Below are 27085 nucleotides of genomic sequence, written 5' to 3' on the forward strand. Positions count from 1 at the left end.
AAAAAGTTTAAACATAAATTTTAATTAGAAGATAATCAACATAAATTTAACTTATATAATTTAAAAATAAAAAACCTTCATGATTTTAAAATTAAAATTACACTGGGTTGAAAGTAAAAAGACTAAAATTACAATTAAGTTTAAATTAAAAAACACAAAAATACCATTGAAATTACAGAAAAGCCCCTCAACCTTTCCTGCACCAAAGTGACAAATGAATCAAGGATGATGCATTCACATTCACATTCACATTCACAATAATAATAGTAATAACAACGATAACGCAAATGCAACTAACCTCAAAGTGCTGTGGTGAGAGCTTCTGAAATCGGAAAACCGTTTTCCCTCCCTGCAATCTCTTCCTTTCCATTTCCATTTCCCTCTCTTTTCCATGCTTTACGCGCCAAATTGATCCAAACCCAAATTCGCAGCACTCACTTCACCACCTAAACGAAGATGAACAAATGGGGTGTGTTTCGATTCTGGTGCTGCGTTTTGTGCTTCGTGATCTGCGCTAGGGTTTGCTTTTCGGCCAGATCCGACAAGGAAACTCGAGAGAGGTTCTACGGAAACATGCTCAATTCCTCTTCACCTGAATCCAACGATGGCACCTTGGCTAAGATGTTCGATCGCGTACTCGAGAAGGAGTTTTCCGAGAATGACCAACCTGAAGGTTTTGTTTGGTTTTTCCTATTTTCTACTTTTTAAAAATATATATAATATGGAAAAAATTAGGTTGATGGGGTTGGTTAAAGTTTGAGACTTTTTGTTGTTTTCGAGAAAATGGTTTGTTGGGTTAGCTGGGTAGTTGTGAAGTGGTGAAGCGGTTGCTGTGTTGAATTGAATGTGTTGTGTAATAGGAATGATGCATTTGAAGTTTGAGGGTGTGTTTGGATAGAAGAAAATGTGGGGCACGTGAGAACGATATAGTTATTGGTAACTTGTTAGTGAGTTGGAAAAAAAGAGGTTGAAGGAGTTCTGGACTTGGATTGTGTAATGAGAGCGGTGAGTGAGGATGTACAGTGGAGATTGGTGGGTGGGTAGATTAATCGTTCGTCATTGCTCAGTGATAGTGGAGCTATTGGGTGTTAAAATTCTCTTAGTTGTGTATTTAGTATAATAGCATCTAGATATGCTGGATCTATGGCAAGGTTTGAAGCAGAATAGTGTTGTTCTAAGTTTGTGAAATTAGCAGTAAATCATGGTAGGAGGGATGAGCCGACGAGCTACACTTGTTGAGAGATGCACAAAAACTTACATTCACCCCTTTACTGCCTCATATTTAGTCATATTGATTGAGGTCATGGACTCATGAAGCTATAGCTTCTTTTTTCTTTCTTTGAAATGAAGACACTTCCAAGTATTTTAAAATGTTTTTATCATGATATTAACGGTGGTATGGAGTGGATATGATCTGGCATTTATTTTATCCTAATAAGCTTTCAGTTTTTTATACTCGTTGCTGCACTGGTACAATTTAATATTCTTTGTGTTTTGAATATGAATGTGGTCATGGATGATCTGTGAGTATCATAGTCTAAATGTTGCTCTATTGTACTTTCAATTGTTACTTGTATTTTTTTTTTTTCAGAATTTACTTGTGAGATGACACACTAGATTTAGTTGTCACAAACCAACATGTGAATTGTGAAGCTCATTGATTTGTTTTAAGTGGATTGTCTGTTATTCTCATTATTTTTTTTATCCTTAACAGGCTCTGATAAAAGCAGCTTCAATAGCAGTGTAGCTGATCAACAGGTGGGCCTGATATTATGGTTTTCAACGGTAGTGTTGAAGTGGATGTTTTGTAAAAAATGATGCTGGACTATTTACCTTCAATTTCAAATATTACATGAAAAGCAAGTTGAGTCTATATCTGGGATCTTGTAGTTTTTCCCTTCAAATCTTGATGTATCAATTTAAAAGTCTTCATCACATGTATGAAAGTGTAATTGCTTATTGCTTTATTACTATTATGAGCTTTTCATTTTATTTTCTCTTCCTCTAGTATATTACATGAATGCAAAACTCTGATGTTGATGTTTGAGCTGTTTTTTGTCTTCATGTATCCCTCACACATTTTCATGTCGTGCTAATAACTACTACTTGGGCTTTGCTGTTGAAATTGTATTGTTTTGGTAAGGAAGGAGGAAGAGAGAGAAAAGCGGTACCAAGAATAGTAAGATTATATTGATACAGCATATAATGACATTATTTAAAATCTAACCAAATGGTCCATTTTACAGTAATAATTAGGTCCAAAACAAGTGTGGTATTACTAGTTTAAGCCCAATGCACTAATATAAAATATACAATAAGACTACTAACCCTAATTAAAATAAGGAAATAAATAGTGAAATATAATGAAAATAGGAAACAATTCCTAAGATTTCTCTTCAATTAGATGAGTAATTGATTCCATGGCATATTTTAAATATCTTATTAGACAGTCTTAAAATATATACTGAGTATATTATGATATATTCTAACATTTGCCAGTTCCTCCTAGTTGAACAACTCTGGGTAAAAATATTTTTCCCCGAGTTTTTTTAAATATAAAGGCGAGTTTTGACCATCTGGTCTTTTGCAGGCTGTATTGGAGACTGTAGCTAAAATTACGCACGAGAAAGCAAGGAGAAATGATACACATGAGGGCAAGTATGGTCATATGTTGCCTAATGTAGCTAAAATTACTCAGTTGCATCTTATAATGGATAATTGAATGTAACTTTATTGGTATACTCAATAAATTTTTTATTCTTTTTGAATGATTATTTTCCTCAGTGGCACAAGATCATTTCAGTTTCAAGATGTTTTCTCCCTGGAAAATGAAGATTCTGATGATGTGACAACTTTGATTGACAAAAAGGTGTGTAAAAGATCTGACTGATGTTAATTACTTTTATTCATGTTTCAACCTGCTTATCTGTTTATACTATTGCATGCCAGGACAATGTCTTTGTAATGTCCAACAAGAAATCCAAATATCCTGTGCTTCAAGTGGATTTGAGGTTAACATTTGTTATCACCTTTATCCTTGTAATTACTATTCAGGGAATGCTTTATCTGCTTTGTTGACTTATTGAAGGATATTGATTGTGTTAAGAAGTTGCTTTAATGTTGGACAAAATGCTATTTTTCTGGGTGATTTCTGCTGGTCAAGATATTGCTGGATTATGGAATGTGTTATTTTAATGATGTGTTAGTTTTTGAAGTCATCAAATATCTTTAGAAGATGTGAAAATGAAAAACCAATCATCTCATTCCCTGTTTTTTTCTTTTCTCCTTTTCATTTTGGAAAAATAAATGGGTTTAGATTTCTTTCTTTATTTTCTCTTGGAGGTTTTAGCAAATGGTTTCAAATTAAAACCTTTTTTCATGTACTTAAATTAGAGGCTAGATATCAAGGCTTTTAAATTTTAGAGAATAGTTTGCTTTCCAAAATGTATCATTTCCTTTTTTCCATGATTAAAATTATAAATTTTACAAAAATATTAGAGATTGATGCCTTTTTATTTTGTAGTTCTTGAATTTGTTTAAGTTTCTGCTGTTTGTACTATTTAGTTTCTACCATGAGATTTTATCAACCATTGAATAATTGCACATTTGTGCAGGCTAATATCAGATTTGGTCGTTGTCATAGTATCTGCAGCCATTGGTGGAATTGTCTTTTCCTGTTTGGGGCAACCGGTCTGTAATTGTTACTATTTCTCATTGTCATGTTTGATGTCCTTTATGCTGTAGATGATTTTCATATTTAAATTATATATTAGTGAGATTAAGGGATTTATTTGAGTTGACTTCAGTGATAAGTAATCTATGCAGAGTGTGGGATTTCATCTTTTTTTAATACATATTGTAGGTTATTGTGGGCTATCTTCTTGCAGGCTCCCTTATTGGCCCTGGGGGTTTGAAATTCATTAGTGAAATGGTGCAGGTATGTTGTTCTGATTCTGAGTGACTTACTATCATTTTTTGCCAAAGCAAGCAAGCTGTGATAAAAATTTAGAGTGCCTAATCTAATCTGTCTTCTTTGTAAAATTTGTGGCCTTGCTTATTGTAGTGTTTTACTGGTTAAAGACCACATTTTTATGATTTACAATCTTGAGCATCATGAGATTTAGATTCCTCCATATGAGCATGGTGATCATCATTCCTATGAGTGGTTACTTGAGAATGTGACATTCCTATGTTTGGTACAAGCTTGGAAACAATATTCTTGGATATGGTTGATTCCCCGGAAAGTGACATTCATATATTTTATTTGGGCTATGTTTGGTAACGAGTTGAAAGGTACATGCTTATAGTTTTTAGCTGTGAAACTAGCTAAGAGTTGTGAACTTGTAGCTGAAAGTTTATAGATGTACAAGTAACTTATGAAATTACAATATTTGGTAAACTAGCTATGCAACTAACTAATTTATATTAAATGACTTAAAATGACATATAATATTATTTTTATATAATATTAAAATTATATATAACTTATTTTAACATATCTTATTAATCAAAATGATATTATTAATTCAATCAATAGCTTGAATTTATTTTTAAAATTATTAGTTTTAACATGTTATGTCAATAAAGATGAATGAAATGATTTAAATAATTTATTTCTTAATCTTAAAAGTATTATTTATCTACTTAATTTATTTTTATCTAACAAAATATACTATTAATTATTAATGATAGAAAGATAAAAAAGAATAGAGAAAAGAAAAATGGAAGGGACTTTTATGAAGATGAAGAGAATAAAATACTAATAAGATTAACATAATAGGGTTTTAATTGTGTGAAGAATGTCATTTTTTAAATAAAATGAAGGGTAAAAATGTAATAAAAAAATTATTAGCTAACTTTTGAATTTATCAAAAGCTACAAATTTTTTTCATTTTGTATTGACCAAACAGTTTTACAAACTTATTAAGCAAGTCAATAAGCTACAAACTCCTAAATAAGTTTTAAGTTACTTTTACCAAATATAGCCTTAATTTCTTCTCCCATAGGGAGAGGTGGAAATGTTGGAAGTTACCTTGTAATGTGGTAGTAACATACCTTCCCCCTCCTCTATCATTAGAAATTTCAAAATGATTCCCAAGAATATTAATTTCTAACCAAACATATCTATGAATTATGCAAATAATATTTTTGTTTATACTTTTCCTGTGAATATAAAATACCTTGAAACAAATACCCTTTAAGTATGATGTTTCAAAGTTAGGAATCTGGGTATATTTAAGTTTTAGTGGTTGGTCAGGCAACTTGGAATCAATGCTGCAATTAATTTGATAATGTTGTGATTACCATAATTAAGACATTATATAATTACCATAATTAGACCAGATTTTTTTTATTTTTTTATTTAGGATAGATTTGAAATGTTTCTGTAATTAGGATAGATTTGATTGACTATGATTTGTAGAGTTTTTTATTGGATATGATCCTTTTGTAATTACTACAATTAGGACATAATTAGCCTATAAATATAGTGTAAAATTGCTATAATGATTTAACAGGAATTATTCAAATTATTCCGCCCATAGTTATTTTTTCAAGTTGGTATTAGAGCTCCTAATCTTAGGGGCTCTGCTTCCGCACTAATATTGCCTTCATCGCACTCTCTTAGTAACGGGTGTGTGTTTTCCAGAATGCAACCTGAAGCCACATCACTGGAAACCGCCACACACTTTGTCACAGTCCCCAGCGCGTGTAACCCACGTGCCACTGTGACGACCTCCATTCCTGACGCCTCTGCCACCACACGAGTCGCCCGACCTTCCTGGTTCTGCTCCAGTGATCTGTTGGTTCTCACATCTTACCTCCCTCGCTTCCGTCTAATTGTTAATGGCTACCGAGAACCCCATCTTTGCTCAAGCACTAGGTCACTGAGAGGAGCACTGGTACACTTATTTTAAGAAGTCAGGCCATACTAAGGGGACATGTTTTAAACTTTATAGGAAGGATAAGGTCCTTGGAAGATCCTCTATTGTCACAAACTAAAGAAGAAATCCTAGCCCTTAGCAAGGAAGAACTAGAACGATTGCGAACACTTATGGAATCCTTAAGTAAGCCATCTGGCACTTGTTCTCTGTGACTCGTAAAAATTTCAGCTTCTTAACCTTTAATTCCTCTAGTACTAAAGATCTCTAGATTATTGATTCTAGTCCTACTAATCATATGACATCTCACTGTTCTTATTTCTCATCCTACTCCCCTCTTTCTGGTAAACATCACATCACTGTAGCTAATGGGACTCATACTCTAGTTATCGAATGCGGTGATGTTAAGGTTCAACCGTCTCTTCAATTGAATAATGTGCTTCATGTCTCCAAACTTTCAAATAACCTTGTGTCTATTCATAAACTCACTCAAGATTTAAATTGTGCAGTAACATTTTTCAACTCCCATTGTGCTTTCAAGGATCTTGCTACAGGGAGGACGATTGGAGTTGCTAAGGAACAAGGCCGGTTATACTACCTACAACATAAGGAAGATAAGGGCAGTACTAAACAAAAGGTGTTCTTCTTCAACCATCATACAAGTTTTGAATCTAAAAATTCCCAAATTTGGCTTCAACATATACGTCTTGGGCATCCTCCTTTCAGTGTCATTAAGTCTTTGTTTCCTCACTTATTTAACAAAGTGTTTGTTGAGTCATTACATCGTGATATTTGTCAGCTTACTAAACATCATTGCACAACTTTTCATCCTAGTAATAATAAAAGTGCTGAACCATTTGATCTTATTCATTCTGATGTATGGGGTCCAGGCCCCAATATTAATATCACCAGTGCAAAATGGTTTGTTTCCTTTATTGACGACTGTACAAGGGTTACATAGATATTTCTCATGAGAGACAAATTAAAGGTGTTTCAATTGCTTGAGAATTTTTACAATATGGTTTACACACAATTTGGGAGAAGAATTAAAAGATTGTGTTCAGATAATGGAAAGGAGTATGTGAACTAAAGCTTCTCCACATTTCTCAAAGATAAGGGTATTCTTCATGAGCTCACTTGTGTACATACTCCACAACAAAATAGAGTCGCAGAAATAAAAAATCGTCACCTCTTGTAAGTTGCTAGAACATTGTTATTCTAAATGTCTGTCCCAAAGTCCTATTGGGGAGAGGCCATCTTGACCGCTACCTACTTGATAAACAGGTTACCCTCTCACATTCTAAATGGTGTCAGTCTTGTCCAACTTATGAACTCCCTCTTTCCTAATGTTCCCATTATGAGTAGTCTTCAAAGTCGAGTCTTGGGATGTTGTGCTTTTGTTCATATTCATGGTCCTCATCAGGGAAAATTAGACCCTCAAGCTGTCAAATGTATCTTCATAGGGTATTCTCTTAACAAGAAAGGATACAAATGTTACCACCCACAAAGCCATCGTTTCTCTATAGATGTCACCTTTCATGAAACTGTGTCCTTCTACACTAGTACTCAGCTTCAGGGGGAGAGTAGTTTGGAAGCCGAGGTGTCCTTCAATGAGTCATCCTTTTTTCCTCTTATCCAGACTTGATTACTGAGAATGATACTACCCTTGACGAGAGCAAGAACTCTGAAACAGCAGCATATCAGCAAAGAAAACACCCGACTTGGTCCAAAAGTAGCTCAGATTGCCCAAACTAGAGGTAAGTACATTCTTGATTCTCTACACAGACCTTTAGATAATTTTGATGAATTACCAATGCCTTGAGAAAAGAAAAAAGGACATGCACAAAATATCCTATATCCCAGTTTGTATCTTCTAAACACCTTTCTGTGAAGCACCAAAGCTTTATTTCAGCCATTAATTTTGTTATAGTCCCAACTTCAGTACAAGAAGCCTTAAAGGATGAGAACTAGATTCAAGCCATGAATGAAAAAATAAATGCATTAGAAAGAAATGACACATGGGAGATTTTTGAAGAGCCAAAGAATAAGAAGATTGTGGATTGCAGGTGAATACACACTGTGAAGTATTGCTTAGATAGTATGTTGGGTTGGTATAAAGCTAGACTAGTCGCAAAAAGGTACATGCAGACCTATGGGATTGACTACAAGAAAACATTCGCCCTGGTAGCCAAGATAAACACGGTGAGAATAATCATTTCCTTAGCTGCTCACTTTGGCTGAGACATGCATCGACTCGATGTCAAAAATGCTTTTTTACATGGAGAGTTGGAGGAGGAAGTGTATATGCAGATTCTACCAGGATATAGTAGCATTAGCGAAGGAAATAAGGTATGTCAATTGAAGAAGGCGTTATATGGACTCAAGCAGTCTCCTCGTGCTTAGTTTGGAAGGTTCACATAGGTTATGGTATCCTTAGGGTACAAACAAAGTTAAGGTGACCATACTCTTTTTATAAAACATTCTCGAGATGCCAAACTTACTCTCCTTCTTGTCTATGTAGATGATATGATAATTGTAGGAGATGACGAAGTTGAAAAACATAATCTAAAAAAAGAGGTTAGCTGCTCAATTTGAGATGAAGGACCTCATAAAGTTGAAATACTTCTTTGGAATAGAAGTTGTCTACTCTCAGCAAGGTATCTTTATCTTGCAAATGAAGTATGTCCTCGACCTTCTTAAGGAAACTGGCAAGTTGGGATGCAAGACCGTTAGAATTCCTATAGAACAAAACCATAGGATTGAGAATGACGAAGATAGCCTAAGGGTGGAAAAGGCACGATATCAGAGGCTGGTGGAAAAACTCATTCATGCATGATCCTCGAGAAAGACATCTACAAGTAGTAAATAGAATCCTTCAATACTTAAAGGCAATCCCAGGGAGAGGATTCCTTTTTAAGAAAGAGTGTGATTTGTTTGTAGAAGTATACACAAACGCAGAATATGCAGGGTCTATTATGGATAGGAGATCCACCTCAGGATATTGTATGTTTCTTGGAGGAAATTTAGTAATTTGGAGGAGTAAAAAACAAAATGTGGTTGCAAGGTTAAGTGCTGAGGCAGAATTTAGAGGTATGGCTCAAGGGGTGTGTGAATTATTATGGCCAAAGATCATTTTAGATGACCTTCAAATAAAGTTTGAAATCCTTATGAAACTGTTATGTGATAATAAATCTGCTATTAGCATAGCTCATAATCCGATCCAACATGATTGAACCAAGCACATAGAGATAGGCAGACATTTCATTAAGGAGAAATTAGATAATGGTCTTGTCGTCACGTCATATATCCCCTTTGGACTTCAATTGGCAGATACATTCACCAAGGGGATTCCCACTGATTGGTTTTGAGAATTAACTTGCAAGCTGGGAATGATAGATATCCATTTACCAGTTTGAGGGGGAGTATTGTGATTACCATAATTAAGACAGATTATAATTACCATAGTTAGACCAGATTTGTTTTTTTTTTTTTTCTGTAATTAGGACAGATTTGATATGTTTCTGTACTTAAGACAAATTTGATTGACTATGATTTGTACAATTTTTTATTTGATATGATCCTCTTGTAATTACTACAATTTGGACAGAATTAGCCTATAAATACAGTGTAAAAATTCCATAATGATTTAACGAGAATTATTAAAATTATTCTGCCCATAGTTATCTTTTCAAGTGATAATCAAGGGCTCGATTGGTGGCTGTTGAATACAACAGAACTAAAAATAGATTCAATGGTTTGATAAATTCCCAGCATGATTAGGCCTAAATAAAGGTAATCTATAGTCTTAGGGTATTAAGCATTCTTTGAAAGAAATTGAATTGTGTAATCCAATAATTTTTTTTTTATTTTGTGTAATCTGATTTTTTTAAAAACAAAGAATTGCTGGCATTTTTTTTTGTAGAGACCTTGACTAGGGATCACAAAAATTAACAAAAAAAAAAAAATCTTTTGAAAATAATTGTTGCCCTAAAATTGAAGTAAACTGATCTACCAGCTTAACATATTAATTAATATGATATATGCACCAGTAATACAGCATATAGAGTAACTTTTGATAGTCCATGGCTATCTGCTCCATCCATGGAAGAAGCATTGAAAGAGTAATATTTCCATCGGGTTTTGTAACATTAATGCTTGATTTAAGCTTAATTGTTCTTATGTTGACACTTTGCATTGGAACTTTAACTTCCTTCCCACTTATATGCAGGTTGAGACTGTTGCACAATTTGGGGTAGTGTTTCTTCTCTTTGCTTTGGGGCTGGAATTTTCTCTTGCAAAGGTTTGTTATTCATGTCTTGCAAAACCTTCTTTCATAGTTTCACATATTTAATGCTTATAAGCTTGATTCTTGCTAAATCTCAAACCATATGATTTTAAGATTGAATGGAGGTATATATGTTATTCTTGTCTAAGGTTTTTGATTTGCATCTGTAGATTACTAAAACTTTTTTCTGTTTCCATTTTCTAATTTTGAAATTTTTATGCATGCAGTTAAAAGCTGTGGGGCCAGTTGCTGTTCTGGGAGGGCTACTTCAAATTGTCATTTTTATGTTCATGTGTGGCATTCTTTCCATGGTATAGTGCTGACTTGTCTCATATAGTCTTTAATAAAATTAAGGAATCTGATTATGTTATAACAGATACTAAACGTTATTTTCCATTTGTTTACAGTTATTTGGAGCCAAATTGTCTGAGGGTGTTTTTGTTGGTTCCTTTCTCTCAATGTCATCAACAGCAGTGGTATGTTTCTATAACATTTCCCGAACTTACTATATGTATTGTTGTTGTTATTGCTGTGCTTAATAGATTCTAAGCATGGGTTGTTATTTACTTTCACCTTTACCAGGTGGTAAAGTTTTTGGTGGAGCGGAATAGTAGTAATGCTCTCCATGTTCAAGTTACGATTGGGACTCTTATTTTTCAGGTATCTTTCTTGTTGGGTTTTAATTGTTAATGCTCAACCCACTAGCTTTTCATAAAGTAATGTGCTCTAAAGTTAGGCTTATCTTTTGCATTTCAATCTGTCCTCTACCACTTGTTATATCAGGATTGTGCAGTGGGTTTACTATTTGCTTTGCTCCCAGTTTTGGGTGGTAACAGTGGCCTTTTGCAAGGAATAATTTCAATGGGAAAACTGTAAGTATGTGTACATCTGCACTTTCTTTCTTTGGTTCTATAGTATATAATAAACCCCCTTTTGCTTAATGAACAATAACAACTTGTTCAGTTAATGCAAACCAATTGAATTATTGCATAATGTTGTAATATACTTGTACAACTTTCTGCTGTCATACGTGCTGAACCTGAATTTAAGCCTACACTGTACCTCCCTGAAGTTTTTGTCCAAATTAACTTTAGTATACTAGCACTAAGATATTACAATTTAGAAACAATTCATGTAATGATCTCTATGCCTAAAATACTGAATTTTACCAAGATATATTGAGATTTGTTTTCTAAAGTCGATAAAACAGAGCACTGGGAAATATGATGTATCAAGTTGGATGTTTTATGAAGAGAATGACCAGAAGAAAGCAGTTTTATTGAAATATAGAGCTTTGAAATTTAGGTTGTTGTCATTAGGATTGGATCTAACTATGTTTAACTTCAGGTTTGTAGTGCTGTCTTTGTATCTCACTGCTACATCTATATTGTCCTGGTCATTTGTTCCTCGCTTTCTTAAACTGATGATGCGGCTCTCATCTCAGGTTAGGCTGAAACATATTTGTTTTGCTACCATTTTCATAGCACTAACAGCAGTTCATGAGTTATTGTTTCTTTTTTTTCTGCTCTCCAGACAAATGAACTTTATCAGCTAGCTGCTGTTGCTTTCTGCTTGTTATCTGCATGGGTGAGAAAAACAAATGCTGACTGCTGTTAGTGATTCCTTTCAATATACGGCTTCTTTTATTCATAAAAGTTGCGCATTCTTGTTAATGACGGTTGTCTGCTAGACTGCAAGTCCATATGCACGTTATTATTTGGGGCACTTCTATCATTTGAAAATAACTTATTTTTATGTGTGGGATTTGAGGGGAAGGGGGGGAGGGGGGGAACAGAATCCATCCTAACTTCTTAGAAAAAAGGATTTAGACACAAAGTCTTGTGTAACATCACTCTTATATGCAATCTAGTAGGGTTAAAAATCTATTTATCTGCAGTCATGTGTACCAATGATGTTGTGCATTTTGTTAACTTTTTAAAATCTCTTTCCAGTGCAGTGATAAGCTTGGCCTTAGTCTTGAACTGGGTTCATTTATGGCTGGTGTTATGATTTCTACTACAGACTTTGCTCAACATACTTTGGACCAGGTATCATTCAAGGCTGGTGACTTTTGAGTTGTATCATAATAAAGTACTTTCCTTAGTAGTTTTCTATACCTTAAGCCTTTACACACATTTATCTTTGGATCATTAGATTAGGAGTGCACTTTACTTATTACTGTCTTTGTCATGCAGTTTATTAACTTTATTTGTTATTTTTAATTACCATTCTTTTGTTCAAATAGCCTGGGTTACTATATGTTGGTTCTTTTCCAAACTTAGAAGATAGAAACTGGTTATGCTTTAATTAAATTATTTGAGGTCTTTATCATTTCTCAAACTTGATCTGGGATACAGTTTCTTGGTGCATTCTCTTTTGTATTCAGTTCATGGTTGCTTTAAGGGACTTACTCTCTTCCAAATCCAGACAGATTAGGCAGCATTATTGCTTTTTTATTTTCCTTTTCTCTCCTTTGTATATAAACTCTTGTTCTGAAGGATTCCTTATTATCCTCCTAGTTTTACTTCCTCCCTTCTTTTTCTATTTATTTCCTTTTTCCTATGAAAAGATGTACAAATGACAGGTTTAGGATAATTTACTCTTGTGAATTATTCACTATGCTTCAGTTATCACAAGATTCAAGGAAGAGTTGCTCCTAACAGAATATGTTGATATATTGTAGGTGGAACCAATTCGTAACCTATTTGCAGCTCTCTTTCTCTCGAGTATTGGAATGCTTATACATGTGCATTTCCTTTGGAACCATGTGGATATCTTGCTGGCATCTGTTATTCTGGTTGTAGTTGTTAAAACTGCTGTTGCTGTTTTAGTTACGAAGGCCTTTGGTTATAGCCTTAAGACATCATTTATTGTAAGTTAATATGGTCAACTTCTTGGATAATATAATGGTTAACTATACACTCTTTGATATGAAAATGTCTGTTTTCATGTGACAACTTAGGTTGGTATCTCACTTGCTCAAATTGGAGAATTTGCTTTTGTTCTCCTGAGTCGTGCATCAAATCTTCACCTTGTTGAGGTTTTTGCTCTCTCTCCCTCTCCCCCTCCCCCCTTGCGCCATTGAATTTAAATTCAGAAAATATGCCTGCTGATTAGATTTTGTGATTTCCATTGGTTTTGTCTGGCTACCTGCGGTGAGAAATTATGAACCAAATAGCTTTTAGTAAGTGACTTGTGAGCATGCATGCACCGTATGGCTCATCTGATCCAGGAAGTTAAGCATTTATTTTTATTTAGTTTGCAAATATATGAAGATGGGTGGGCATGGCAATCTGATTTGACAATAGTTGAGGATTTCTGGGAATTGTCCTGCATGAGAACCATAGAAGTGGGATGACACCGATAGATCTAATTGCCTAAAGGTTGAGTCAAATCAAGATATGGTGTTAATCCCACAAGTGTAGTTCCTTGCTAAGCACATGAAAGGAGATCCCCCCAGTGTTCTGGGATGTGCTAACAAAAATACTGGGTTTTGAGTCAGGAGTTCCCAAATGGCTGCAAACAGAAATAAAATCTACTGGGTTATGAAAACAATGAAGTCTGAGAGGGAAAGAGGGGAGGAGTAAGTTATCCCATCTGTTAAGTTAATGCCAGCTATACACTCTTTGACACCACCTTCTCAACACTTTATTATTGGGTAAAGTTCAGGTGAAATCTGTTAAAAATGGATTGGGACTTTCTAAATTAGTAGAAGCCACATCAATTAGTGAGACCTACATGAAGTTGATTCAATAATAGTATGTTAGAAAGTATGTTAGCATTTCTCTATACCTGCAATGACCATCCTAGGCTTCCTAGAAATGAAAAGATCTTTATTTCTGGTGCATTAGATGAATTTCCTACAACAAAATATTTACTTATGGGCCTGAAGATACAAGTGAAAGTTACTCACAAGCTTAAGTATAGGTGATCTGGTGGCTCTTAAAAGTCCCTTCCTTTTCTATTCTTCTATGATCATAAACACACAATATTCAATGTCATTGAAGAAAGCATTTACATATTCTTGTTGATACGTTTTCTTGGTGATTTTTTGTAATTTATTTATTTATTTCCTATTCTCTCTTACTCTCACTTGCTGACCACTGATTACAATATTTTAGGGGAAAATGTATCTCCTTCTTCTAGGGACAACAGCTCTCAGTCTGGTAATCTCATTTACAACTAGTTGCCCCTTTCGTTCCTTCCTTTGAATTATTTAACCTTACCATCGATTATTTACAGGTTACAACCCCACTGTTGTTTAAGTTGATCCCTGCTGTCATGAATCTGGGTGTTCTCATGCATTGGTTCCCCTCTGAAAGTAACACACAAAATGAGGTCTCTTTATCTCTCTTTTATATTCTCAAAATGATCATATAACCGCATGCACTCATAAATAACTAGCGTTCTTTTGAAACCTTATTTTGAGTGTGTCAGAAATGTGGTTCAATTTTTGTATTCACATCAAATCACACTTTGCCATTCAACGTAGGCTGCACTTTTATTTTTAGGGGTTATGATTGAAAATCAAATGAAGACTTTTTGGGGTCAACATTACATGTTTAATGTGACATTTTGTCTATAAAAAATCACATCACCAGCTTAAAAGGCTAAAAATATCCTCCACCGTTCACTTTTTGTGCCGTTGCTTCTTTGTATATAAATAATAGTGAGAAATATTTATATTTTTTGTGAAGGCCACTTATGCTATTACTTTCAAGACAGACATTCCTCACCCTAACTGCTGGCATACTCCAGCTAGATTTTTGTCTCTTGGCTCTTAGGTAGATGCATCCCATTTCAAGAATCATCTTATAAACAACGAATATTATTGGGTAGTTTAGTACTACTATGCATCCATAGTCCTGGCCATATATCATGTGACACGTGGTCAGACTGGTTGAGATCATGGACACATAGTAGTCTTGGACCACTCAAGAGCTTCGCCATTTCTACAGCTACATTGGAAAACCAAGGATGCTTTGCCTCTGCCAAAAATCATAATAGTATAACATTACCTGTCTTTTGCTCTTTACAGGGGAAAGCTTCACTTAATGAAGCAAACAGAATGTTGTGAGTCCTCAAGTTTCCATGACATCAAATCAAATAGTATATTGGAGGCAATTATCTACTTTTTGGTGGCTAGTGAATTCATGATTTCTTTACTGTGTTTCTGATGCAAGTTGCATGATGAGCTTCACATGAAGCATTCAGCATATTCACTTCCATTGAAAGTTAATGGAAGATCTTGTGTATATAGGCATATGATTTTTGTATTCTTTGAGCAATGTATATAGGAAATTACAAGCCAGTATTGTTGCTTACGTTGATCCTATCACATCATACGCTGGTTTGCCTATATTTGTTGCTATGAAGGTGCTCTAGATGTAATGATTCACAAAATTTTAGAGTAGATAGAATTCACGGTGTAACTTTTTTGTTTAAAGATTCATCTTATCAACATTGTTCCGTAACATATAAGGATCATTTGAATTAAGATCTCGAATAATCATGCATGGTGATTAGCTAATTGTATTGAAGTTCCAAATTAACTGGGAAAAGGACTGATTTGCAGTTGATGATCAATATCATTTTGAGAACAGAACTGAATACAACAGTTAGTTATTAAAGTATTATCTGACACATAAATTTATTTAGGTTTAAATAATTTTTAGTTAAAAAAATGATAATATTTTGTTTAATATTTTTAAAGAAGTAAAAAATTAAGTCCTATTAAGATTCAATCTTAACAAAATATTTGAATGAGAACATTTTTTGTATAAAAAATAACTCTCAAAATAATATTCAATATGGAAAGTAAATAGTAACAATATTTTAAAACTAAAATGTAGAAGGATAAAAATAAGTTCATATATACACATAAGTCTCAATCATAGATCCTTATAACTTTTCATAACATGTAAGATTGTAATCCAACCATTAAAAATTTGATATTTACTTATATTTTTAAAATGCAATATCTAATAAAATAAAATGATATAATTGAGTATTTATTAATTTATTTTATAAAATTAATCTATTTGATAGAAACTCTTAAACTAATGGTTGAATCGAACAATCTTGTATGTTATAAAAAGTTACTAATATAAATGTAAAAAGTTGGCAATATATATTTATATATGCATGTACGGGAAGAGAGAAGAAAATAAATTATTAATTCTTGCTAAATAATCAAATACTAATTTGTTAATTTGTTAAAAACAAGTTGAGTATATACATGCATCACTTTAAGGGCAGTTTTCAATCACGATTTTGTTGAATTTCGTTGATAAATTAGGATCAATATTTCAAATTTTAAATATAGTTGTGCAAATAAAAAGAAAATAATGATTATGCCAAAAAAAAAAAACCCTGTAAATATGATCTTTTAACAGACCTTGGTTTAGGCTTGATTCTGACCGTTCTATTTTTTTGTCTTTCAATTATTTAGTTAAACTTATGAATAGAGACAACGGCTGCACATATGTTGCGTTGAACGATTATAGTGCATTGCCCAAACTAACACACGAAATAGTGTGAATCATGGTTCAGTTTGTTTCGATCCATAATTTGATTTGATTTTACAAAATTCGTAAACTTCCATGCATCTAATTAAACCTGCACTTTCTTTGTTTGTTTTCCTTACAAGATTGTTCATCATAACAGTAAAAATGGTAACTACATTTAGCGAATGTCAAATAATTTACCAGAAAAAATGATTTTAGCTGCCCAAAGCATCAACATTATTACAGAAAAAAATTATATAAAAAATTTAATTGAGCGAGTAATGCTACTTAAATCTGACAAGAATGATAAACCACGACTACACAGTAAAATTTCAGTAGTTGTTACTAGAGGACATAAATTGAGCTTGGAATAGCATGAGTCCTCAGCAGCACTTTCCTTTTGGCCTTGGGGAAGGAGAGAATTGAAGACTGTACTTTTTCCTTTTTGTCAGCCCAGCAAAACCTTTATTTTTTAGCCTTGGCAAATCTGAGGCAACGGTATTTTTCACCACTTACTGTAATTTCAAGAGCTCCATCTTGGTTATCTTGATTTGATGCTGTTCCCATTAAGACACTTTTCTCTTTCTCAAGATTGTCTCTTTCCATCTTCAACCTTGCTTCTTGACGAGCAATCTCTGCCTGGAACATTAAAAAATTGAGGGCATTTAATAGGTGAGCATCTTATGTTGAATGTAGTAACTAAAACCAATCACAGCAATAATATCCAAAATGCAGATTCAAAGGGCAAAGCATTTTCAACTTAAGATCTAATATTCAGGGCATAAATCAGATTCCAAAGGCTGATTAAGTCACTGTTTAACTATGATTTTCATTTTTTATAATTATGTATTCTGTTTCTTGCAACCATGAAACAACTGTTTTAGTTACACTTGTTATCCTTAGCTTCAAATTTCAGGGCATTTTGTTTGTATCTAGATTCATTCGGCAATCATATGTGAAGCCATTGCCGGGGTTTATCATGTACCAAACACCCTAGACAAATTTGGGGGCAATGAAGCATCATTTATTCAGATCATGATAGTTAGAGAACCATTTCTCGGTAAAATGCCTAGTGCCTAAAGGTCACTTTGCTTTCTTTCTTCAATTTCAAGTCACTAAAATTGCACCCATATCAATATATCTGGCCCCATCAAATTCAAATTTATCAACCTCAGATTGCTATTGTTAATCATTTCTCCGTGTAATGCCTAATCCCCTGTGCCTAAAAGCCAGTTGGCTGTCTTCTTTCAATTTCAGAAGCAATTCACTAAAATTGAGCCAATATCAATACATCTAGCACCAAAAACCTCAAATTAATCCACTGCATTTCACTTTGTCCATTATTCACCTAAACAAGAAAAGCAGCATTCATCTAGGATACAGTCATTTCAAAGTCATTCAGTGCGAGCAGTGTAAAATAAGATAATCACCAATGTAATGTAATAAGCATGCAATTCAGAACTTGAATAAAAACAACAAACTACGTTGAGACCAAATGTAGGTCATACATCAGAACATAGGATTCTAATCAAAAGACAAGAGAAATTGGCATTGCTACCACAGAATCTTGAATCAAGATCAGTGTCACAGACAATCACAGAATTAGAAAATTTAGGAAGGGTACAAAATACATATTCGTATAAACACTCTAAAGTATCAAAAAGAGAGCAGGGCATGTTTCAAAAATTATGCTGTTAATTAAGGTAACAAATTCAAAAATGTATGGACCATCGCAAAGTAAACAGAAGTTTGTTGGCTCTAGATCAACAGTTAAGAAAGTATATGTAAGAAGAAATAAACATGGCCCAAAGGATTAGATTAGTGCACCCAGGCCAGTTAAAGTTGGGAAGAGAGTGAAAAAGGGGATCTGGTTAGGGAGTAGTAATCTGTTTTGGGAGATTAATGCTCTCATAGTCTTGTGCAGTGTATAGTATTGGTGTGTTTAGCCTAACAGTCCTGGGTTTGCTTTGAACCTTATACTGTGAAGTGTGAAGGCTTTTCCTTAATAAAACACTATTCCTTTTTCTGTTTTCTCGCTCTTGCTCTGAACCAGTTTTATCAAAGTTCAATAATTTACAAACACACACACACACATATATATATATTAAAAAAATAGAAAGAGTAACATTTTGAATTTTTTGAGATGAATTCAGACCTACTAATTTAAGCCATAATCCATGTACACCATTTCCATGCTCAGAAGATACAAGGAATGTTGTCAGATTATCACCTAAGAAATGAAATAGGAAAAACAGTGTTCTCATAGTTTCCATTTTCAATTCATAAATTAATTACAGTTCATGACCAACAATTTTGAAAAAGAAATTCATGTAAATGTAAATTATAGAAAACACAGTCGATATGTGGAGGGCTCTACAGCTATATTATTAGCTCAAAAAGTTCAAATATTCAACCGTTAGTGACAAAAATATGTTGCAATGTAGATGAGAACAGGGTTTTCACATTTTTTTTCATTATCTTCCCCTGCCCATCTATTTGGGAAGGAAATGCAAAGTGCGCATTAAATTAAGAAAAACTACAAAAGTATAATAATTTGGAAGAAATGAGTATTAAGTAGCTACCTCACGGCGGGAAAGGTCAGCCTTCCAAGCTGCTTCACGCTCAGCAACTTCACGTTCACGCTCTTCAATGTAACTTTGCATTTCTCTGTCTTTCATGATCCTATCCTGAATATCAGCATCTAACGCTTCCTTCAACTCTTCAACAAACTTATCTACCACTGCCTTTATTCGCAGAGACATCTTCTTGTACTAAAATTCCAACCTAAGACCACACCACATTCAAAATAATCCTATTATTAAGCTAAACAGTGAGTATATGTCAGACATAAACAACATAATATATTATCTCCTACGACAAGTTGTAATGGTACCCGTACACCTCAATTATCATGCATTTGGCTATGACCATTTATCACAAGCTTTCATTTCGATAATATATATGTATTATCATAATCAGGTCTTGGAGGCCTTATTTGCACTCAAGTCAAGTATACGACTTGAAAATTATAGAGGTAATTGCTTTTTCTTTTCTTTTCTCCGCTGCAATTTTCACATAAAAAAAGAACAAGGTTCTAACAAAGAAGCAATCTTAAAATATCTAGCAGAAACACTATTACTACTATCATTGGCATTCATCAGCAATGATTTTGTCCTTCAGCTATTCAGTTTCTTGAACTCGTGTCTGAGATAATTCAAGCATTTGATAAATTTATCCAAATTCCAAAACTACCTAATTTAATTTAGTGATTATAGTATAAAGTAGTTAAACCTGAAATAGCCAGAAACTTAACAGTATTTAGTTTTAAATTGGAGAAAAATTGCAACACTTTGTTCAGCCTAAGACAAAAATTGAATTGGATGGATTCAAATTTTAAAAATAAAAATAAAAAATAGACCCATAATACATTCCATTCCAAGATATAACAGTATGAAAATGGGTGAAGCTTAACTTGATTGTTGACATTTTAATATTATTATTACCGGCAATAGAGCAGAGCGTGGAAATTAAATACAGAGAAGATTTTAAAAAAAGTTGGCCTCACTCACCCGCACACGGAAAGACACAAGAGAACATAGTGGTTGCTTTGGTACCCAATGAGCGTCAGACGGTGTTAGTGTTAGGGTTTTAGTAAGGGTAGTATGGGAAGATCAGTGTGTGAGTATATATATACATACCAATTTTAACTAAATCTAAAAATTAGAATCTCAACAAATAATGACAGTCACGACATGAAGCTTCAGGTAAGCAACGCAAGCAAAGAAGAAAAACGCAATACCTTTTCAGAAAAATAGTTGGAATACAGCAAGCAAGGGCACAAGAATTTCTGCAGCGATAAGCTCCAACGATGGTTTGCGGTGGTATTGGCTCCTTTGCAACTTTGAGATTCAAGAAATACCGCAAAATAAAGGAGACGAAGTTTTACATACTCCCAAATCCCAGGAACAGGAAACAAACAGCAAGCACCGAGTAAGCTATTCTAAAAATCTAAAATACACGAAATATAGATTATGCTCCACGTATATAGTGTGGATGTGCACTTTAGAAGTGTAACAGGGAAAGAGAGCCAAAGTCATATCTTGCCATTGCTATATGTATTTTAGGGTTTTTTTAAGGGCAAAATAGACTTTTTTTATTTAAAATTTTTAAAGGTTCTTTCTTCTCTGTCCTCCTTCTCTAAGGTCAACTTCTCCTTCATCTCCTTCACCATTTTCGCCGGAGAAGACCTCCTTTTCGGCTGTTTTCCGGCAACTGTGAGTGGAAGGTCTTATTTTTCGACATCCATTTTCCATTTTGCTTCTCTAGACTCTGTCACTCTTTCTTAGTTTTTCCCTCTCCTATTTTTTTTTTTCAATTCTGTTTTTCCCTCTCCAATTCTGTTTTTCGTTTTCTTGATTCTATTTTTCTGTTTTCAATTTCAAGTTTCCTTCTCCATATTTATTTTTATTCTCTACTTTTCCTGTTATAACTTCAGCTTTTTTTTCACTATTGCACAACCATTTTATTCTTTTTTTCTCGAAACCTTCTTTCTTTTACATGTAATTAGTTTTCTAGTTTTCACAGTTTTTTGTCTTCATGTATCCCTCACACATTTTCATGTTGTCCTAATAACTACTACTTGGCGTTGCTGTTGAAATTGTATTGTTTTGGTAAGGAAGGAGGAAGAGAGAGAAAAACGGTACCAAGAATAGTAAGATTATATTGATACAGCATATAATGACATTATTTAAAATCTAACCGAATGGTCCATTTTACAGTAATAATTACGTCCAAAACAAGTGTAGTATTACTAGTTTAAGCCCAATGCACTAATATAAAATATACAATAAGACTACTAACCCTAGTTAAAATAAGTAAATAAATAGTGAAATATAATGAAAATAAGAAACAATTCCTAAGATTGCTCCTCATTTAGATGAGTAATTGATTCCATGGTATATTTTAAATATCTTATTTTAACACATCTCATTAATCAAAATGATATTATTAGTTCAATCAATAACTTGAATTTATTTTTAAAATTATTAGTTTTAACATGTTATGTCAATAAAAATTACATGAAACGATTTAAATAATTTATTTCTTAATTTTAAAAGTATTATTTATCTACTTAATTTATTTTTATCTAACAAAATATAATATTAATTATTAATGATAAAAAGATAAAAAAAATACAGAAAAGAAAAATGGAAGGGACTTTTATGAAGATGAAGAGAATAAAATACTAATAAGATTAACATAATAGGATTTTAATTGTGTGAAGAATAAGTCATTTTAAAAAAATAATAAAGGGTAAAAATGTAATAAAAATATTAGTAGCTAACTTTTGAATTTATCAAAAGCTACAAACTTTTTTCATTTTGTATTGACCAAACAATTTTACAAACTTATTAAGCAAGTCAATAAGCTACAAACTCCTAAGTTTTAAGTTACTTTTACCAAATATAGCCTTAATTACTATTCCCATAGTGAGAGGTGGAAATGTTGGAAGTTACCTTGTAATGTGGTAGTAACATCCCTTCCCCCTCCACTATCATTAGAAATTTCAAAATGATTACCAAGAATATTAATTTCTAACCAAACATATCTATGAATTTATGTAATAATATTTTTGTTTAGATCTTAAGTTGAAAATGCTTTGGCCTTTGAATCTGCTTTTTGGATGTTATTGCGGTGATTGGTGTTACCACATTCAACATAAGATGCTCACCTATTCAATGTCCTCAATTTTTTAATGTGCCAGGCAGAGATTGCTCGTCAAGAATGAAGAGGTTGCACTTCCTCACTTTGCTGGCCCTCGAAGCAACCCATTGCCAAGCAATCAAATTAGGATCCATCACAGACCTTTACACTGCCAACAACCTCATAACTTCTTATGCTAGATGCACAAAATTACCTCTCGCCCACAAACTCTTCGACGAAATGCCCCACAGAGACACTGTCTCTTGGAACTCCATCATTTCTGCTTATGCTAACTCTGGTGACCTGGACACTGCGTGGCAGCTCCTCAGTGCCATGAGAAGGCTTGCACTTGCCCTTGACAGCCACACATTCGGAAGCATTCTTAAGGGTGCTGCCCGTTCTTGTGAGCTCGAGCTCGGGCAACAACTACATTCCGTTATGCTCAAGATGGGACTATTAGAAAACGTGTTTTCTGGTAGTGCTCTCTTGGACATGTATGCCAAGTGTGGGAGAGTTGATGATGCCTTTGTTGTGTTCAGGTACATGCCGGAACGCAATTATGTGTCGTGGAACACACTAGTTTCCGGCTATTCACGAGTTGGCAATCGTGACATGGCATTTTGGGTGCTAAAGTGTATGGAGGTTGAGGGTGTGGAGATTGATGATGGCACTATGTCTCCACTTTTGACATTGCTTGATGATCCTGAGTTTTATGGGTTGACAATGCAGTTGCATTGTAAAATTGTGAAACATGGGCTTGAATTGTTTAACACTGTCTGCAATGCTGCCATCACGGCATATTCTGAGTGCTGTTCTTTGCACGATGCTGAGAGAGTGTTTGATGGTGCTGTTGCGTGTCATGATTTGGTTACGTGGAATTCTATGCTTGGTGCTTATTTGATGCACAAGAAAGAAGATCTTGCGTTTAAAATTTTTGTCGATATGCAGAATTTTGGGTTTGAACCTGATGCTTATACTTACACTGGCATTGTCAGTGTTTGTTTTGTGCATGGGCATAAAGGCTATGGAAAATCTTTGCATGGTTTGATGATAAAAAGAGGGCTTGAAGATTCTGTGCCTGTTTCTAATGCTTTGATTGCTATGTATATCAGATTTAATGATAGGTACATGGAAGATGCGTTGAGAATCTTCTTTTCCATGGATCTCAAAGATTGCTGCACTTGGAACTCGATTCTGGCAGGGTTTGTACAAGTTGGTTTGAGTGAAGATGCCTTGAGGTTTTTTTTGCAGATGAGATCACTGCTCATGGAAATTGACCACTATACTTTTTCAGCTGTCATAAGATCGTGTTCGGATTTAGCAACACTACAGTTAGGTCAACAGGTTCATGTCTTAGCACTTAAAGTAGGCTTTGATACCAATGAATATGTTGGGAGTTCTTTAATCTTCATGTATTCTAAATGTGGGATCATAGAAGATGCTAGCAAATCTTTTGAAGATTCTTCCAAAGACAATGCAATCATTTGGAATTCGATCATCTTTGGGTACGCACAACATGGACAAGGAAACGTTGCACTTGACCTCTTTTACTTAATGAGAGATAGAAAGGTGAAACCTGATCATATAACCTTTGTTGCAGTTCTAACTGCATGTAGTCATAGTGGGCTAGTAGAAGAAGGCTGCAACTTTATAGAGTCTATGGAATCTGATTTTGGTGTTCCACCACGAATGGAGCACTATGCTTGTGCAATTGATCTCTATGGTAGGTCAGGGCATCTTGAGAAGGCAAAAGCTTTGGTTGAAAATATGCCTTTTGAACCTGATGCAATGGTGTTGAAGACTTTACTAGGTGCCTGTAGATTTTGTGGTGATATTGAATTAGCTAGTCAAGTAGCAAAAGCTTTGCTAGACCTGGAGCCTGAAGAGCACTGCACTTACGTTATACTCTCTGACATGTATGGGTGTCTCAAGATGTGGAATGAGAAGGCTAGTGTAACAAGGCTTATGCGAGAAAGAGGAGTGAAAAAGGTTCCTGGTTGGAGTTGGATAGAAGTGAAAAATAAAGTGCATGCTTTCAATGCTGAAGATCACTCCCACCCCCAATGTGAGGAGATATATGTACTACTGCAACAATTAAATGAGGGAATTAAGTTGTTTGATAATTTTCGTAAATCAAACAATGTCTGCAATGTTCAGATGATGTAGATGGTTATGATGATCAACAGTTCTTGTGATTCTTGTATTTTGTTTGATGGGTTTAGTTGGAAGCTTTCAAGAGCAGGGTGCACTGACTCTTTTCACAAGATGCCAACATGAACTTAATAGCTAAGGGAAACATCAAATGTGTGCACCTTTAAAGAATAGATTATTCTCATTATAAGATTTGCTTTTGCAACAGCATAGTAAGATATACTGGCAATGGGGTACATCAATTTACTTCCTCTCTCTGCTTTCTATTTATTTTCTTTTTCCTATGAAGAGATGTACAAATGATGTGTTTAGAATAATTAACTGCTTGTGAATTATTCACTATGCTTCAGTTATCACAAGATTCAAGGAAGAGTTACTCCTAACAGTATGTTTATTAATTGTAGGTGGAACCAGGTGGATATCTTGCTGGCTTCTGTTATTCTGGTTGTAGTTGTTAAAACTGCTGTTGCTGTTATAGTTACGAAGGCTTTGGTTATAGCCTTCGGACATCATTTATTGTAAGTAAGATAACACACTCAACTTATCGGATGATATAAGGGTTAACTATACAGACTTCCCTATAAACACTGAATGTCTGTTTTCATGTGACAACTTAGGTTGGTATCTCACTTGCTCAAATTGGAGAATTTGCTATGGGTTTCAACCCCACTTTTGTTTCAGTTGATAACTGTCATGAATGTCGTGGTCTCATGCACTGGTTCCCCTCTGAAAGTAACACACAAGATGAGGTCTCTTTATCTCTCTTTTATATGCTACATTGAAAACCAAGGATGCTTTGCCTCTACCAAAAGTCATAGATAGTATAACAACATTACCTGTCTTTTGCTCTTCACAGGAGAAAGCTTCACTTAATGAAGCAAACAGAATGTCGTGAGACTTCAAGTTTTCAAGACATCAAATCAAATAGTATATTGGAGGCAATTATCTACTTTTTGGTGGCCAGTGAAATCATGATTTCTTTACTGTGTTTCTGATGTAAGTTCCGTGATGAGCTTCACGTGAAACATTCGGCATATTCACTTCCATTGAAAGTTAATGGAAGATCTTGTGTAGATAGGCATATGATTTTTGTATTCTTTGAGCAATGTATATAGGAAATTACACGCCAGTTGTTGCTTACGCTATTACTATCACATCATAAGCTGGTTTGCCTATATTTGCTGCTATAAAGTTGCTACGGATGAACTGATTGACAAAATTTTAGAGTAGAATCCACACTGTAACTTTGTGGTTTAAAGATTCATCTTATAAACATTGTTCCGTAACATATGAGGATTATTTGAATGAAGATCTCCATGAATAATCATGCATAGGGATTAGCTAATGGTATCAGAGCCTTCAAATTATTTGAAGTTCATATCCTCAGGGTTTATCGGCTGGACAGCTGACAGACACCTACCTGAGAGACTGTATCTACAGTCGCCTCTGTCTGTAACAATGTCACGAACTCCTGTATTTATTCAGAGTCTAAAGTCTCTGTTGAAGGAGAGGATAAGTGTGATAGTCATTATAAATAAAGTGAGTAAGAGTCTCTACAAAATCATTAATACAACCACAAACACTTCTTCCACTGAAATTTCTCCTATTCTTCTAAACTCCCCTATCTCATTACCAAAAGACTGTATCAGAACTGCTTCTGATAAAATAGAAAACCTGATAGAGTACACCTATGTTCCTGAAGATGCTCAGATTCAGGAATCCGTAGCTCCTCTGTTAATGTGGGGCACGTGAGAACGATATAGTTATTGGTAACTTGTTAGTGAGTTGGAAAAAAAGAGGTTGAAGGAGTTCTGGACTTGGATTGTGTAATGAGAGAGGTGAGTGAGGATGTACAGTGGAGATTGGTGGGTGGGTAGATTAATCGTTCGTCATTGCTCAGTGATAGTGAAGCTATTGGGTGTTAAAATTCTCTTAGTTGTGTATTTAGTATAATAGCATCTAGATATGCTGGATCTATGGCAAGATTTGAAGCAGAATAGTGTTGTTCTAAGTTTGTGAAATTAGCAGTAAATAATGGTAGGAGGGATGAGCCAACGAGCTACACTTGTTGAGAGATGCACAAAAACTTACATTCACCCCTTTACTGCCTCATATTTAGTCATATTGATTGAGGTCATGGACTCATGAAGCTATAGCTTCTTTTTTCTTTCTTTGAAATGAAGACACTTCAAGTATTTTAAAATGTTTTTATCATGATATTAACGGTGGTATGGAGTGGATATGATCTGGCATTTATTTTATCCTAATAAGCTTTCAGTTTTTTATACTCGTTGCTGCACTGGTACAATTTAATATTCTGTGTTTTGAATATGAATGTGGTCATGGATGATCTGTGAGTATCATAGTCTAAATGTTACTCTATTGTCCTTTCAATTGTTACTTGTATTTTTTTTTTTTTCAGAATTTAATTGTGAGATGACACACTAGATTTAGTTGTCACAAACCAACATGTGAATTGTGAAGCTCATTGATTTGTTTTAAGTGGATTGTCTGTTATTCTCATTATTTTTTTTATCCTTAACAGGATCTGATAAAAGCAG

General features: G+C 34.2%; 3 protein-coding genes across 6 annotated transcripts; 2 read left to right on the forward strand and 1 right to left on the reverse strand.

Moving 5' to 3' along the window:
• Positions 1-238: 238 nt before the first annotated feature.
• LOC113868186 (K(+) efflux antiporter 5) lies at positions 239-15691 on the forward strand. Of its 4 annotated transcripts, XM_027503791.1 has the most exons (21): positions 277-673; positions 1715-1758; positions 2144-2179; positions 2591-2658; positions 2785-2869; positions 2950-3011; positions 3615-3690; positions 3863-3937; positions 10108-10179; positions 10392-10475; positions 10572-10640; positions 10747-10824; positions 10948-11036; positions 11512-11608; positions 11698-11751; positions 12117-12212; positions 12848-13036; positions 13127-13204; positions 14286-14330; positions 14407-14502; positions 15203-15691. In XM_027503791.1, exons 1-21 carry the CDS (start codon positions 457-459, stop codon positions 15239-15241), a joined length of 1749 nt encoding a protein of 582 aa, XP_027359592.1. In that variant the 5' UTR covers positions 277-456; the 3' UTR covers positions 15242-15691. The 4 variants fall into 4 exon arrangements, with proteins under 4 accessions (XP_027359594.1, XP_027359592.1, XP_027359593.1 ...); XM_027503793.1 differs by lacking the exon at positions 2144-2179 and having other exon boundaries at positions 239-673; XM_027503792.1 differs by lacking the exons at positions 2144-2179; positions 15203-15691 and having other exon boundaries at positions 14407-14856.
• Positions 15692-17001: 1310 nt separating this feature from the next.
• LOC113868189 lies at positions 17002-20595 on the reverse strand. Its single transcript, XM_027503796.1, has 3 exons — positions 20470-20595; positions 19253-19454; positions 17002-17309 (listed from the first exon to the last, which is right to left on the reverse strand). The coding sequence occupies exons 2-3, from the start codon at positions 19430-19432 to the stop codon at positions 17136-17138; spliced, it is 354 nt and encodes a 117-aa protein (XP_027359597.1). The 5' UTR covers positions 19433-19454; positions 20470-20595; the 3' UTR covers positions 17002-17135.
• On the forward strand, positions 20386-25709 carry LOC113868185 (putative pentatricopeptide repeat-containing protein At3g25970). The gene is made up of 5 exons (XM_027503790.1): positions 20386-20660; positions 22435-24757; positions 24929-25042; positions 25142-25273; positions 25381-25709. The coding sequence occupies exon 2, from the start codon at positions 22455-22457 to the stop codon at positions 24537-24539; it is 2085 nt and encodes a 694-aa protein (XP_027359591.1). The 5' UTR covers positions 20386-20660; positions 22435-22454; the 3' UTR covers positions 24540-24757; positions 24929-25042; positions 25142-25273; positions 25381-25709.
• Positions 25710-27085: the final 1376 nt, after the last annotated feature.

This window comes from Abrus precatorius, unplaced genomic scaffold (genome assembly GCF_003935025.1).
Source record: "Abrus precatorius isolate BTA unplaced genomic scaffold, Abrus_2018 Scaffold5, whole genome shotgun sequence".
NCBI lineage: Eukaryota > Viridiplantae > Streptophyta > Magnoliopsida > Fabales > Fabaceae > Abrus > Abrus precatorius.